The following is a 14,642-nucleotide window of genomic DNA, read 5'->3' as shown; positions in this document are numbered from 1 at the left end:
GTCACTATATGCTTTCTCCATCTCTAAAGTGATGACATCCTTGCATTACATACTTTAGGTTCATTTTCTGCAGGCAGGTTTCTGACAGAACAGGCAGATTTAGAATATAACATGCAGCATTCTATAGATGGATACATAAAGAAATGAAAAATTACATGTATGTGCTAACTTTCTAAACACTTTGTTACATTTATGATAAAGTAGATAAAACACATTTACGTCGGCCTTGGCTCATTAGTTCTTGTCTTTAAATGAACTTTGTCTGTGTGTGTTTCAGGTCCTGCACTCTCAAAGACTGAATGAACCAGCATTGCAGCCATGGGTCACTGTGAGCATCACAGGGAAGGTTGAAACCGCCCACTGCAGCTGTATGGCCGGAGTCGCAGAGACCTGCAGCCATGTCTCTGCTCTTCTGTTTAATGTAGAAGCAACAGTGTTGATCTGTGGCACAAGGACTGTTACAGATGAACCTGCATACTGGGTTTTGCTGGGCAATGTGACCAAGATACCGCCAGAGGTTGGCCATAAGATAGACTTCTCCTCTTCAGCTGCCCAAAAAAAAGGCTCTCAATCAAAACATAAACAGACCATCTGTAGTGACAGGGAAAAGGAGCCGTCCTCAAAACAGAAAAATCCCACCTGCTACTGTGGAGGAGTTGTCACTGCTATTGGATACTTTGCTGGAGCACAGTAAAGCTGTGGGTTGTGGGAATGACCCATAATGTTTTATCTAGGGGTCTAGATTTATGCCTGTAGTGCACTGCCGTGTAAATAATTTGCATTTACTGAATATATACCGACTGAGTCCCACTGTTCAAAAGTTGAATAAAGAAACAAACTAATTTTTGCCTTTTTTTTTTATTAAAACCACTTTATAGAACATCACATCAGTTACAATGATGATATCATTTATAGTTTACAAATGACAAAATGTTTACACAAAATCATGAGTGTTTACATGATATCACCCACTACTAACATTACTTTATTTATTGTATCTTTTGAAAAAATACAGCAATTTTAACAGCACAAGACTTAAGAATATTTAACAGGAGCAGGTTTCATTCTTCCCTGGTTTTATTATCACACTGTTCACCAAAACGCAGCAAACCTTCACCATCTTATCCAGGAGGGTCACCTCTTCACCCTCACATGGAAGAAGTCATCTGATTGGCATGGTGGTATGTTTGCAGCAGGTCCCTTGTGTAGCACTGGAACCCAGTCACGATGTTTCATCCATTTCATTAGCTTGTTTGCTGCAATAATGCCAAATAATTAGCAACTCTATAAATAGAGGGTAGTTCTGCAAAATCACTCAGTAGGATGTTTGTTCTAAATTGCTATGACCTCAGAGCGCATAGAAAATAAAACTAATAGGCTATAAAGAGAGATATGAACATATTTAGAACTTACCGGAATGAAAATGTCTGGAGCACCAACAGATATTTGGAGATGGAAGAGAACTGGATATCAGCTCATCTCACAGCTGCTATCCAGGCTGGACGCCTTCGTTTGGTAACATCAATACACGAGCTGCCTCATGTTGCTTCCAGGTTGGGAAAGAATTAAAAGATAAACCCTTTTCAACCTTATTCTCTTGCCGGTCGTGTGATCGAACATTGCAGCCGACCACACAGCAAATACGAACCATGGTTGTTGTGTGTGACTTCGCTCCCTTTTCACTTGCGCTAGACCCCCAAAATCGGGTCAAAATCCTTTCCACGCCCACCCCCCGTGACATCACGCTCCAAAGCCCTATTCGGCCCCTCCAAAGAACCGATCGACAGCTGAACAGGGAAATATGTCATCCATACATGTCCACTGTTAAGGTTTGGAACAATTAAAGCATCGGAGCGGCAGCAATATTATCTGGTTACAATAATAGAGATGTAAGCAAATGTACCCTACTTTGTTGTCTTGGCCCTCTTGAATTCAGTGCTTTGGTGGGATGAGCCAAGGGTATTGATCCTTGTCAGCTCTCTGGAGCCACAGCAAACCTATGATGTCCTAAAAGTTAACACATGCTTGAAAGAATTATATCCTAACAGTAACTGAACATTTGAATTGGTTGTCCCTGGTGCTGTTACCCTCAACAAGGCCGTTGGTTAATGGCAGAGATGCTCCCCACTGCTTCCCTAGCTTGGAAGTTTGCAGCTCTTCATTGTCCCTGTGTGGGGGGGTTAAACCACAGAACTTGAGAAATTTTGAGAGAGAAGAGTTGGAGGAAAGTTTAAAGAATCACCACAGGTTATCCTGAAGTGGAACAAGAACGTGTGACTCAGATTTCATGGCAACCAATCCAGAACTTGATAAAGCGTTCATTAAAGCCAAAAATGTTTTGAGAAAAGTGTGTATTACTGAACTCAGTAGGAGTCATCCACTGAATATCATGAATATCTGTGTTTCAGACTAAAGTAACTCAGTCTGGACCAGACTTGTGGCTTGTAGGTAGATAAGAAAGCTAATGTGTCACAGAATAGATATGGATGGCTACTTTTATTGTAGTTAGCTCCGTAACTCATAATGAGAACTGACTTCTGTGGCTCCAGAAGGCTGGGAAATGACTAGAGTCTACATTAAGCTCTGATCCGCGCTTGAATTTCCATATGACCTAATATTAGGTAAATGCAGTCATATCAACATAGCATCACTTGGGAAGCGTAATGGAGCATTATCTGAGATGGTTGTTTCTTTCTCCTGATGTGCTTTTGTATGTTAGTATCAGTGGCAGTTACTAGAACTTTATTTACTCCCTACCTCTCCGTCTCAGTCTATTTGCCGTGTTTGTCCTTTCCCGCCTTAGTGATGTAACTGATTAATGTCTTCAAAGTGCACAGTATGTAGGAACTCCCTCCTCTTATGTTAGCGCTTATGTAAATGAGCATTCATATGCATCAACTAACCCACTCCACAGTGATTCTTTGCTCACCCTCCAGAGAGTTGACATCAGAGAAGGGTATCATTGGTTTTACATAGCGGCTGCGTGGCACTGAGCACATCGCTCAACATTATTCATGAGGGCAAATTGGGCGCCGGTGATTTGGGAGAGTGAGGGGACTCTGTTCTTCGATCAGTGCATCTCAGCTCAGTGCAGCGCTTCTCTTTACCGCTCATTGTGTAAGCCCCTAGGGCAACAGTGGAGAGGGTAGGGGGTGGGGTGGGTGCTTGCTTACTCACTGCCATCATGAGGCCATCCTGTTCTCCACCCTATCTCCACCCCTCCCTATCCAACCCCCATTTTCTACTCCCCCAACCACCACACTCTCCTCCCTAGGCAGCCACTGCAGAGCTTTGCCTTAATTACCTGCATCGCCTGCTATGAGCTGTCAGTGTGGCTCAGTCCTTGTTTGCCCCAGTGGAGATGCCCTAATGTCTTGATGCCCTGGTGCCCGCTGACCTGGTGCAGACCACATAGGCCACATTGTGGTTAATACCCAATCGGGCTCCAGTGTTTAAATACATTAACAGCCTTGGCTGAGCACATGTTTTTGGGCTAATAGCTCATTGAATGTGATAAAATCACAGAAGAAAGGGTGAAAATCACGCTTTTGTTGTGGGAACCAAGCAGTCAACCCGGATAATATGTCATAAATTGTAGATTTTTTTTTCTCTTTTGTTGGCATTTCATCGGGAAAAAAAGGAGCCTCCATACTCATTCAGTAAAAGTTGATTAATGATGTTTGGTTGAGGTAAATACAAGCTGCGCAAAAACCCCCTGACACATCAGTGGTCTAATGCACAGGCTAATGCATAGGCCTATTTATGCTGTGTGTTAGTGGGACCTGTATTGATCTCACATTTACTTAAATGAATTGCCTCAGTGAAGCAACCACTGACTGGCATTGGTCTGCAAGCAAATACTGAAGGAAAAATATAAACATTATTTGGTTAATATTTTTGAGATGTTATATAACTGAGAATTTTTTTAACCCCTATCTTGATTTTTAAAAGATAACTACAACTGTTTCCTGTCTGCTATTCTCTGTCATGCTGGAAGGCTAAATCAGCAACATTCCTGCCTGCATTGACTCCCTGCTGGCTCACCAGTGAACCAAGCCCATGTCAGTCTCTATGTTCATGGGCTACCAGACATTAACCCCACCTCCCACACACAGACACACACACACACACACACAAGCGCACAGATCCATCTGACACGCCTGTGTGCACTCTCCGTGACCGAAGCTTGTCTGTTGCCCTTGAGCTCCGAACATAGTAGCAGAGGCTCTGCAAAGAGAAGATTGCATGAGGAGTCACCTGCAATCCACGATTAGAGTCTTCAGCAGGGCCTGCCACCAATAGGTGCTGACATCTGGGAGCGTGCCAAGCATTATTCCACACAGGAAGAGGCTAACTCAAATGGACCCCCATCCCACCCCCACCGGTTCCTGCCCCTCTTCTGAGAATTGCTAAGGAAGAACACGCGCAAAAAAAGTGAGAGTCCATCTATTATACATGCGTGGGATTCATAATTGAACAATATCACTTTTTCCTCTTTGTGATTTTGGCTCTGGGAAAAGTAATGTCAATTAAGACAACTCTGGCACAAGCTGCCATGTAGAAGCTGTTAGAGAGTATGCCTCTGTGTGTGGGCATGATGGGCGTGGGAGAGGGTTGGTGTTCCTTCAGCATGATAATGTGATGGCATGTGGGTAACGCCAGAGCCATGTTAAGGGAACAGAGAACGGATGCACTGAAGGATTTAAATAGTTTGTATAAACCTAAAAAGTGTTTTCTGACAGTTTCATGGTATAATGATTCGTGTCATTTTTGCAAGAGTGAGCCTTTGTAGATATTTACAGTAGCTTCATTTGGACTTATTCTTTTAGACTTTGTGACACAAATGACTCTGTCACCAGAAAAAGAAAATCCCACCTGGACCCCAGTGGCTGTGTGTGGGTGGAGCTGCCTGAACCACTTCCACAGTGAAATTCCAGCCACAGAATGACCAGAAACAAAACAAAACAAGACTCATTTTTTTAAAACTGAAAAATCTCCCCACAGCAGACACGGCTCCTCTCCCGGTAATGACTTATTTTGATGCATTTCTCCTCTATTTTATTCTTTACCGTCAATCTGTCTTTACAGTACTTAAATAAAGCAGTAGCACCCCTTCCAATTGTGATTTTCTTTTCTTTTTAGCTAGTATTCATTTAGTTAATGTGCAATTATTAGTGTTTATGTGTCAAAATGATCCTGTTCCATGATGTTTGCTGTCTTTCAATTGCTGTTTTATATTAATTTTTAGTAATATTGATAAAAAGCCCATTAATGTGAGAGACCTATGAACAGAAAATCCAACAAGATGTGGACCAAAGTGTTGCAGACTGCAGCCATTATCTGCCAACCAGGCTGACGGCTGACTGAGTATTGATAGGGTCCACATAAATCTTTTATCTCCTGTTTCAACATTCTGCTAGCTCTTGTTTTGATCTTGCTCGTGCGGTCCCAGCGTTATCAACAGATCCTCAAAAATGTGCTTTATCCCGCTGCAAAAACAATGCGTAAGGTATCTCTGAGATGCGCATGTGTATGTGTTACGTCTTTCTATTTTATCACAGCCGTTAATAAGATTATTATTTAACGGTGGTACACACGCTTGATGACAGCCAGCAGCCTCCCACATGCTGTCTCTTTGCTTGAAAGAAACAATTATGATAAATAGTCTTGGGCTGTTAATTTATAACTGAATATTCAATATTATGTTCCCCAAAATACAAATTGTGTTTATGTGTGGGTTCTTCTTTATTAGATATTACTCAGTGTCAGAGTAAGAGGGAATAGACTGTGAGGAGTGTCTACTTTTAACCAGATTCAGATGCATTGCTGGATGTAGGGCCCAAGTACCTTAATTATTTATAAAGTAGTTGATTTTCTTTTTCAATTTTCATGAACCATGAGCCACAGCACAGCAGAGCATATGTGTTGTTTAATTTTCCAAATTTTTAGCTGCAAGAAAGGTCCAGTGGATAATAGTGGATAATAAATGCAGATCAGGAGGTGGCTTCATGCGTTTTGTTTTTTTTTTTTGCTCTGGTTTGTTGTTTTTGTACCTGTATCCTTGTGTAAAGGTGGAAAAAATCAGAATGTTGAAGGCAGGGTTAAAGTAGTGTGAAGGAGAGATGAAGGTTAGAAGAGAATGCAATCAGACAGCTGGAAAAGAAATAGATACAGAAAAAGAGACTGAAGAGGAATAAAAAAGGTAAAAACCTTCATTTCAAGGAGGTTGTGGATGACGACTAAGCTGAAGCGTGCTTTCGACCTCTGTCAGAGCATCTCTTCCACCCTTTTCTTTGCATTCTCGTCCCATCTCTGTGTACATAGCGGCCTCTGTGTCACTGTCTGAGAGCTTTCCAGCTCTCCCATCTCCCCATCCAACCCCCACCCTGACTATTTTCCTCTAAAACGTAAATGCACTCCCAGTGTATCTATCTGAAACTGTTGGGATATGGTGGGGTTTTATATCCATCAGGCTTTCTCATCTTAAAATAAACATCCAAGCAGTAACGTGTAGAGGTAGTTTGGGGGTCTTAATTTTTTTCACGTGTATGTGAAACAAAAGCAGTTGTGGGGTGAACTCTTTCTCACTCTGTCACTTTTAACAGTTATGGTAAAAGCTGGTTGTTACCACTACACCGGCCAAGGTGAATGAAAACGAATATTATTCTGATATGAAGAGAATTTAGATTCTGTCTGATTTTTTCTTACTGACCTGTCATTATGAGGTGTTTTTCAGAACTTGTGATCTATATTAAAAGTCTGGCACCCAGCTTGACCTGACAGTAGATAAAATCGAAGTACTTTTGTTGCCTGCTTTTGTTGATAGCTTCATATACTGGGCTTCCCCATAATTGTAAATATAGACACTATATTGGAAAGAAAAATCATGCAGTGTGACAGATCTAACTCTTGGATTTCCTCAGCCTTTACATTGTACAGCTTGTTGAAGATCAGGTTCAGACTGAGCTCATACATCTGTTTTGGAAGAAAATGAACTGCACCGCGGTGAAAAAGTCATCCATATAAAAGAGTCTCGCTCCCTGCTATTCATAACAGATGCTGAGATTTTATGACCATCTTGATGGCAGACTTTCCTGCTTGAGAAAACCACTGACAAGCTGTTACTCTGTGTGATTACATGGCTGTAAATTAACCCCTGAGAAGTTGTCTGTGTATCATTATAGTTGGAGAGGGCCATTCTAAATTATTTATTATGCCTCTGTCTAATGATTTTGGCCTGCTTGCAGCTTATGTACTGTGTTTATGACAGCATAGTCGAGCTCCGAGAACAACTGTTTTGAGGAAATAAAAATCATAATAATGGTAAAAGGTTTATGCTTCATAAATGAGCCATTTAATTGTTGACTGACAAGTTTAAAGGGTTAATAATATGTCACTCTATGACACTGACAAGGGTAGGGGAAAAAGCAAAGGAGAAAAAACACAAGGGACTAACCTTCAAAATAAAACAGAAATCAAAATGAAGTCAACAAGATAGCACGGCAAACGAAACACTTGAGAGTTGCCCTGGAATATAAGGGCAGTAGTGTTAAGGCAGTTTAAAAAAAAATCAAATGAACACCCTCACAATAATTGTACTGTAGTTAGATTATTTGTATAATTGCTTAGTGAGAGGTTTGAGGAGGCTCTTGTGCTGATATCATGTATTAAAGCTGAATGCTATCTGTCCAAACCTTTGGTATCTGCACAGCAAACATGAGGGGGCACTGTGGACAGACCCACACAGTGGGCAGCCCATTGTGGGCCCCAGGACCAACATGAAAATAAGGGCACATGTGGGCCCCAGATGGGCTTTAGTGGAGTAGCCTATAGAGTGGGCTGCCTACACTAAGTGGAGAGAGGAGCTCATATCTGCCCAATTATACAATACAGCCACCAATTGGTATAAAGTGTGGACCAGAATGTTGCTCAAAATAAATAAACTCCTTATTCAATTCAATTTTATTTATACAGCGCCAAATCACAACAACAGTCCCCTCAAGAGGCTTTATATTGTAATGTAGACCCTACAATAATACATAAAGAGAAAAACCCAACAATCGTATGAACTCCTATGAGCAAGCACTTTGGTGACAGTGGGAAGGAAAAACTCCCTTTTAACAGCAAGAAACCTCCAGCAGAACCAGGATCAGGGAGGGGCGGGGCCATGTGCTGCGATTGGTTGGGGTGAGAGAAGAAAGACAGGATAAAGACATGCTGTGGAAGAGAGACAGAGATTAATAACAAGTATGATACAATGTAGAGAGGTCTGTTAACACATAGTGAGTGAGAAAGGTGTCTGAAGAAGAAATACTCAATGGCTATTCACAAGGAATCACCACATGGTTGATTTGGTCCCACGTGGGGCCACACATGTGGGTAGGTCCATAGTGGGTCTGACCGTATAAAACCCATATCGGGACACCAACATTCAAAACTACTGTAAGCTCTGTGTTCACACGCCCAGTTGGAGCCCACGTGGGATAAGTTTGTGTTTGCTCCACCCACACAGCCCCAAAGTTCACCTATAACTAGTCACTGTGGACCTGCATGGGCATTTTTGCCAGTTAAGGTAGGTAACATTTAAGTCTAAACATAGCCAAGCTGGCAATCAATAAAGTCTCCCACAGCTGAACTGTGTATCATGGTGACTCTACCCTCTCTTGCCACCTCATGGAAAAAGAAACTACAGTCTTGTAGCTGTCGACAACTGCAGCCATTCTCTTTTCGACACCTCCAGGCCCGGCCCTCTGAGTACTGTATGTGTGAAGTGAGTGCAGCTAGAAATGTGCAGAAACATGTGTACGCCACACTGTTTGTTTGTTGTTACAGGTTGAACGACCAGTGGGTGGAAGTAGCCGGTGACTTGAGAACGCTCATTAGGAATTTATGAAGCGCTAAAATGTTTGGTCTCTGGGGAGGGGGGATTGGCAGCCGTCGCACAAGCATGCTGGGGACAGGAGGAGGTAGACCGCATTAGCAGAGAGCAGACATACAGTAGAGATGCAATATTTACAAAGGGTGACTGACAGAGGCTGCTCATGCGACAGCTCTGCAGGACTGCTGATCACTCTCTGTTCACTCGCTCTGTGTGCAGTGAGGAATTATCACTTCCAAGTTTGTATATGTGCAATTTTTTTATTTAGTTTGGAGATGCAGATAGCAGAGCTGATTACAGTAACACATTGTAGGCAATACTCGTTTCTACAGCACAAAGAAGCATGTGGGCAGCATTTCAGCAAGCTTCATCACATCTACAGTCTTTGCCGTTATCATCCTTGTACATTCTGGTAAAAATATGAATTCCATTACATGTAACGGCGCATGCATACAGGAAGTGGCTGCAAGCAGCATAGCAACCAGAGACCACAGAATATCAGTGACCTTCAGTGACGTTGAGTGAAAGAACCACTTACAATATTGCATATTTCAATAAAAGATCCTCAGTCACACTTTTGTGAAAATTAAGGTGAGCTGAACAGTCAGCTTAAAAGCACTGCATGACAACCAGTCATTTTAAATGTGCATGGGCCATGACCCTTATATCATATTAATGAAGAAACTTTTGTCATTAACTTCATAGGTGGTACCCTCCATGGACCCTGGTGACACTGTCACAATAGATCTAGTAGAGTCCTTTTCAATGCATTGCACATTACAGAGGCAGCATCCAATAAATATGTGTTTCAGCTATGTTTAAAAGACATTAAAGACAGCAGTGTTCACGTTTGCTTAAAACTTTCTTTAAGTTTTAGTTGAAAAAGTGAAAGAGTAAATGAGTAAAGTATTATTTTTGAAGCAAACTAAGCCCGGATGTGTCTTCCATCTGAATTTAGACGTAATGTAACATATTTTTAAACCAAGAGCTTTAACCTGAAAAACAGTGTCAATGGATGCTTGGTGCTTGGTGGGATATTCACCTGTCTGATAGACAAACAAGTTTCATGAGCATCTCTAAATTTGAATTGAAACATAAAGCAAACTGATGTTTACCTTTGTGTTTGTGAATGAATGCTGCTAACTCAGCTCAATTAGGACTGATCAAAACCAGTAGAAATAAAACACATATAAAAACAATTATGTGATTATGATGAGCAGCACTCATTTTAATGTCTTTTACCTATGTTTCTAATGGCGATCTATATAATTATGACGCATCTTCTCTTTTGCCTTGGCATCATTTCCTGTAAGACACAACACTGTTGTTGAATCTCATCTATTGGTGATGAATCTCTTAAATAAATATTACCGCTGAAGGTTATGCAATTTCCTCGGGGAGAGAAAATCGTATAAAAGGAACTACAGTAAGTGACAACTGTGATACATATGGAGTGTTTGTAGATTTATAGAAACATGTTACAAACACACATCATGACTTTATTTTGCACTGGATGTACTAAACGAGTTCTGCTGTCTTACTTGGGTTCCAGCCAATAAACATATCCTGGCTGCATGCCGACAGTGTGGGTTGTCCATTACAGCACAGAGCTGCATTGTCAGTTTTTATCCACATCGGTAACTTACTGCTGGGGAAGTGCATCACATTACATTGACTTGCTTCATTAGTTAAGATGACTAGAAAACATCTTCTGTTGCACACATGACAAATTCACAGCTTACCAGCTGGTGCATGTATTTTGGCAATATCCAAATGGTAGTCACCGAAACGTATTCTCAGTGAGTGCTTGATGCCACAGCAGTAATATGCTATATTGTTGTTGTAATAATGAATAATTTATTTTTAAAATGCAAAATTAAATATTGCTGTAATGGCTTTTAGATTTATTGTAAAATGTAGGCACAAATGTGTTTGTCAAGAGAAAACGTATGGATATTTCCCTATGAGGGTTAAAATACAAGTTCCCATTTAGAGTTTCCAATTAATAATTAGTTAAGCTGAAAGTGCTGAGTTTTTTTATTTAAAAAAATAGCCTGTAATGGCTTTTTAAAAACATACATTCACTGTGATTACAAAGAAACAAATTCGTCAGAGCTCAAAGAAATTCAGTAGCATAGGTCCTTAGCTTGGAGTTTGTTCTCCTCATGTTTCGTGGGTTCTCTCAGGGTACCTCCCCCAGTCCAAAGACATGCAGTTAGTGGGGATAGATTAATTGGAAACTCTAAAACTAAGTGCCCACAGGTGTGAATGTGTCTGTGTGTGGCGACCTGTCCAGGGTGTACCCTGCCTCTTGCCCCAAGACAGCTGGGATAGGTTCCAGCCCCCCCGCGACCCTGAAAAGGATAAGCGGCAGAGGATAGATGGATGCAGGTCCTTCGCTTAATCACCTCACTTTGGTGTGGTATTGCAGACAATGCATAATATCAGAAGGTGTTAAATTGAGCATAGTCATTGTCTTGATGTGTTCCATTTTTGTGACGCCAATCCATCCTGGTGAAAACACGATCAGACCCTTTGGTGAATACGTTGTGGGCCGCAGGCCTTTCTTCTGACCGCACCTTTTAGAAGAATTTTGTTTCTATTTCTCGGTGAGCGATTTAAAAAAAGTATTTTCTTAACAATAATGAAAGTTACTGAACTGACTCTGGTATGGATAGACGCACTTTGTCTGTAGGCAGGTCTGGCTTTCTCTGCAGCTCTGTAGTTTCACATCTACTACTACTCTCTGGGGCCTTGCTGCAGTGTCTCTTCATAGACAACAAGAAACACACTCCTGCCACCTCTTATCACTGCAGCGAGGACAAACACAGCAGCCAGCCTGTGAAAAACACACTTGGCCTAAATTAAAGAAAAAAATCAAATGCAGTAGAGCACTAATATGTAAATATGGTTGTTCTCTCACAGATCTTTGACGGGGTCCTTTCTTGGTAGTTATTAAAGGATTCGCCGTGCCGTGTCTGACGTGGTTTTCTGATCTCATTTCTCTCTGCAGTTTTCGGTGAAGATCTACGTTCCAGCTTATATTTTGTCAATGCATCTGTGCAAGAGGTAGTGTTTGCCAGCACCACAGGGACATCGGTGCCCTGTCCCGCCGCAGGTGTGCCTCCTGTCTCACTGCGCTGGTACCTGGCCACCGGCGAGGAGATCTATGATGTGCCAGGGATCCGTCATGTGCACCCCAATGGCACCCTTCAGATCTTCCAGATCCCCCCTTCCAGCTTCAGCAAACTCATCCATGACAATACCTACTATTGCACAGCGGAGAACCCCTCAGGGAGAATCAGGAGCCAAGATGTTCACATTAAGGCTGGTCAGTTTCTCTGCTCGTCACTCTGTTTTGTTTTCCATTGGGTCGTCACATCGCAAATCAGCAAACTTTTAGAACAATTTATGCTCCGATTTGGATACAGATTGGTCAAAAGTTTAAACATATACAATAAGTGCTGTGACATTTTAAGTTGACATATCAAATACTTTTCAAGATAATTTTTTTTTGAAAAATGGTCTGTCAACCCACTTTCAGGTCATTTTTCATACAATGGAATCTAATATTTAAACATGAGTATATCAAAAACTAATAAAGATAAAAGCCTGAATTTCTATTTTTCTAACTATAATTTGGTGCTTATGTTAACAAAAGTCTAATAACTAGATATTTAAAATATGAAAAACTGTCCATCACTGCTTCATATTCCCATATTTGAGAAATCAAAAAACTTCACATAGTTCAGTTCAGTTCTTTTTTATTTCAAACATATACATTCACCAACGTTTCATAAACATAGAAAAAGACTAGTGGCAATGTCTGAATAGTATATAATTATATCTCACAATTATGCAAAAATAAAACAGAATCTTAAAATTCTTAGTCACAAAAAATAAAGAAAATTATATTTTCATTCAACTTTTATATAAAGTAAAATCCCAAAAGAACAAAATTCAGATTCCAGTTTCCAGATGATACTCAGTTATAAGTAGAAATCAATTCTTTTGAATGTTGCGAGGTAGTTTCACTGATCAGGCCATGTGGACGTGCCAATTTGATCTTGCAAGACTACCCATGTGAATGAAAAAAGCATTTTCCTCAGTACTGTGAATAAGAATTTCTTGTTGAAAGGCATTCTACATGCTTTATTTTGCATTATTGTGAAATACAGCTATATAACTTTCAAAAAATGTCCATTTTTTTATTAGTGTGTTTTCAAATATTAGACTTTACAGGATGAAGTATATTTGAGGTTGAAGTATCTGTCACCAAATACAGATCCTGATTCAGTTTAATGGTAAGAAAGACCAGTTAAAATATCAGGATTTTATATTTAATAGCTTTTTGCTCAAACATTGCTTCAGATTTCAATGTGCCATAAAAGGCCTGAAAGCTAGTTGGCTTTTTAAACATCTATATATGTACATATATAGATGTATATATATATATATATATATATATATATATATATATATGTATATATATATATATACACACATATATTTGTGTGTATATCAAAAATATTTGATATATGAAGCTAAAATTTTATAGCAATCATTGTAAAAAAAAACTCGAGCAGGAGGCCCGTGTTAATTTGGTCCCATTTTATATTAAAACCTGTCTGTCCTCCCCTCCTAGTCCTACGAGAGCCCTACACTGTCCGGGTGGAGGACCAGAAAGCCATGAGAGGCAATGTGGCGGTCTTCAAGTGTATTATACCTGCCTCAGTGGAGGCCTACATCACTGTTGTGTCCTGGGAGAAAGACACTGTGTCAATCACCCCTGAAGGTAAGTCATGGCATTTTTCTTCACTACAGTGACTCCTGCATCAAAAGTTGGCGGCAGTGTTTGGTGACTGATGTGGACCTTGTTTGCCTTTTTGCTGCATTGTTCTTGTACAGTTGCCTTCTCATCTTGTTTTGAGAAATTAGGAGAGATTTGCATATTAGTAAACTGGAGTGAAAAAGTGGTGTGGTGGCTATTTTTGGTACTGACAGAATGATGTAATATGCTTTCTTGATATACTAGGAAACACACAGTGGTAGAACTCTGTTTAGTTTGCAGAAAATAGATTTTATTTGGGAGCATTTCTACAGGTGCAGGTACATGCAGTGAGATAAAGCTTCACAGTTTCATTGATAATGAATACACTGTAGTAGAAAGGACTATTTGTCCTGGCCAAATGCTGATTACAAGTGTTGTTTGTCAAAAGAAGAAGAGAGGCTTGTGCGCCATCTCAGGCCTAGCTTATCCTAGCTAGCCGGAGTCATTCAGTGTATGTGCACGTCTGTATTTCCACATCTGTCTGACCCAATGACAGTTAGGTCCCGCTCTTCTTCCTCTGCCCGGTCTTCCACAAGAGCGCAGACTGCCAGCCATGTCACTTAGTCTCAGTGTATTGACCCATTTCTCTGGCTGATAGGAAGCACTGCAGTGCCCCGATCATTCAAATCACTTAAATGGAACACTCGCCTCCGTGATTGTTTCCCAGCCCTGGGGGGCAAATTCACTTTATGTGGGGCATTTAGCAAACTCAATAGGCAGGAGCTAATGCTATTTTGCGTTTGGATGCAGGGCAAACGCCGGCTAGTAGCTGCTTTTTTGTTGATGTTTCACATTTGAGGCAAAATCGTTCATGTTGAAATCTATAGCAATCTCTTAATTGTCCATAAATGGATTTGCCGCAGGCATGTTTTTCAGACACAGGCATATATTCCTGTACTGCAGTCTTTGTCATTGAAATGCATCGCATCTGGA

General features: G+C 40.7%; 1 protein-coding gene across 2 annotated transcripts in view; it reads left to right on the top strand.

The window, feature by feature from the left end:
* dscama (Down syndrome cell adhesion molecule a) overlaps positions 1–14,642 on the top strand; it is a 112,848-nt gene that overhangs the window by 13,192 nt on the left and 85,014 nt on the right. For both annotated transcript variants that reach the window (XM_085288203.1, XM_085288202.1), the window contains exons 2-3: positions 11,892–12,209; positions 13,524–13,673. In XM_085288203.1, coding sequence (XP_085144329.1) covers positions 11,892–12,209; positions 13,524–13,673 — 468 coding nt within the window. The remainder of the gene's footprint in view (positions 1–11,891; positions 12,210–13,523; positions 13,674–14,642) is intronic.

The sequence above is a fragment of the Mchenga conophoros genome, linkage group LG10, assembly GCF_057382185.1.
Source record: "Mchenga conophoros isolate Kocher_MC1m ecotype Shallow Benthic linkage group LG10, M_conophoros_male_GT1.1, whole genome shotgun sequence".
In the NCBI taxonomy this organism is placed as follows: domain Eukaryota; kingdom Metazoa; phylum Chordata; class Actinopteri; order Cichliformes; family Cichlidae; genus Mchenga; species Mchenga conophoros.
The sequence above is the reverse complement of the archived record's forward strand: the minus strand, read 5'-3'. Positions and strand labels throughout refer to the sequence as shown.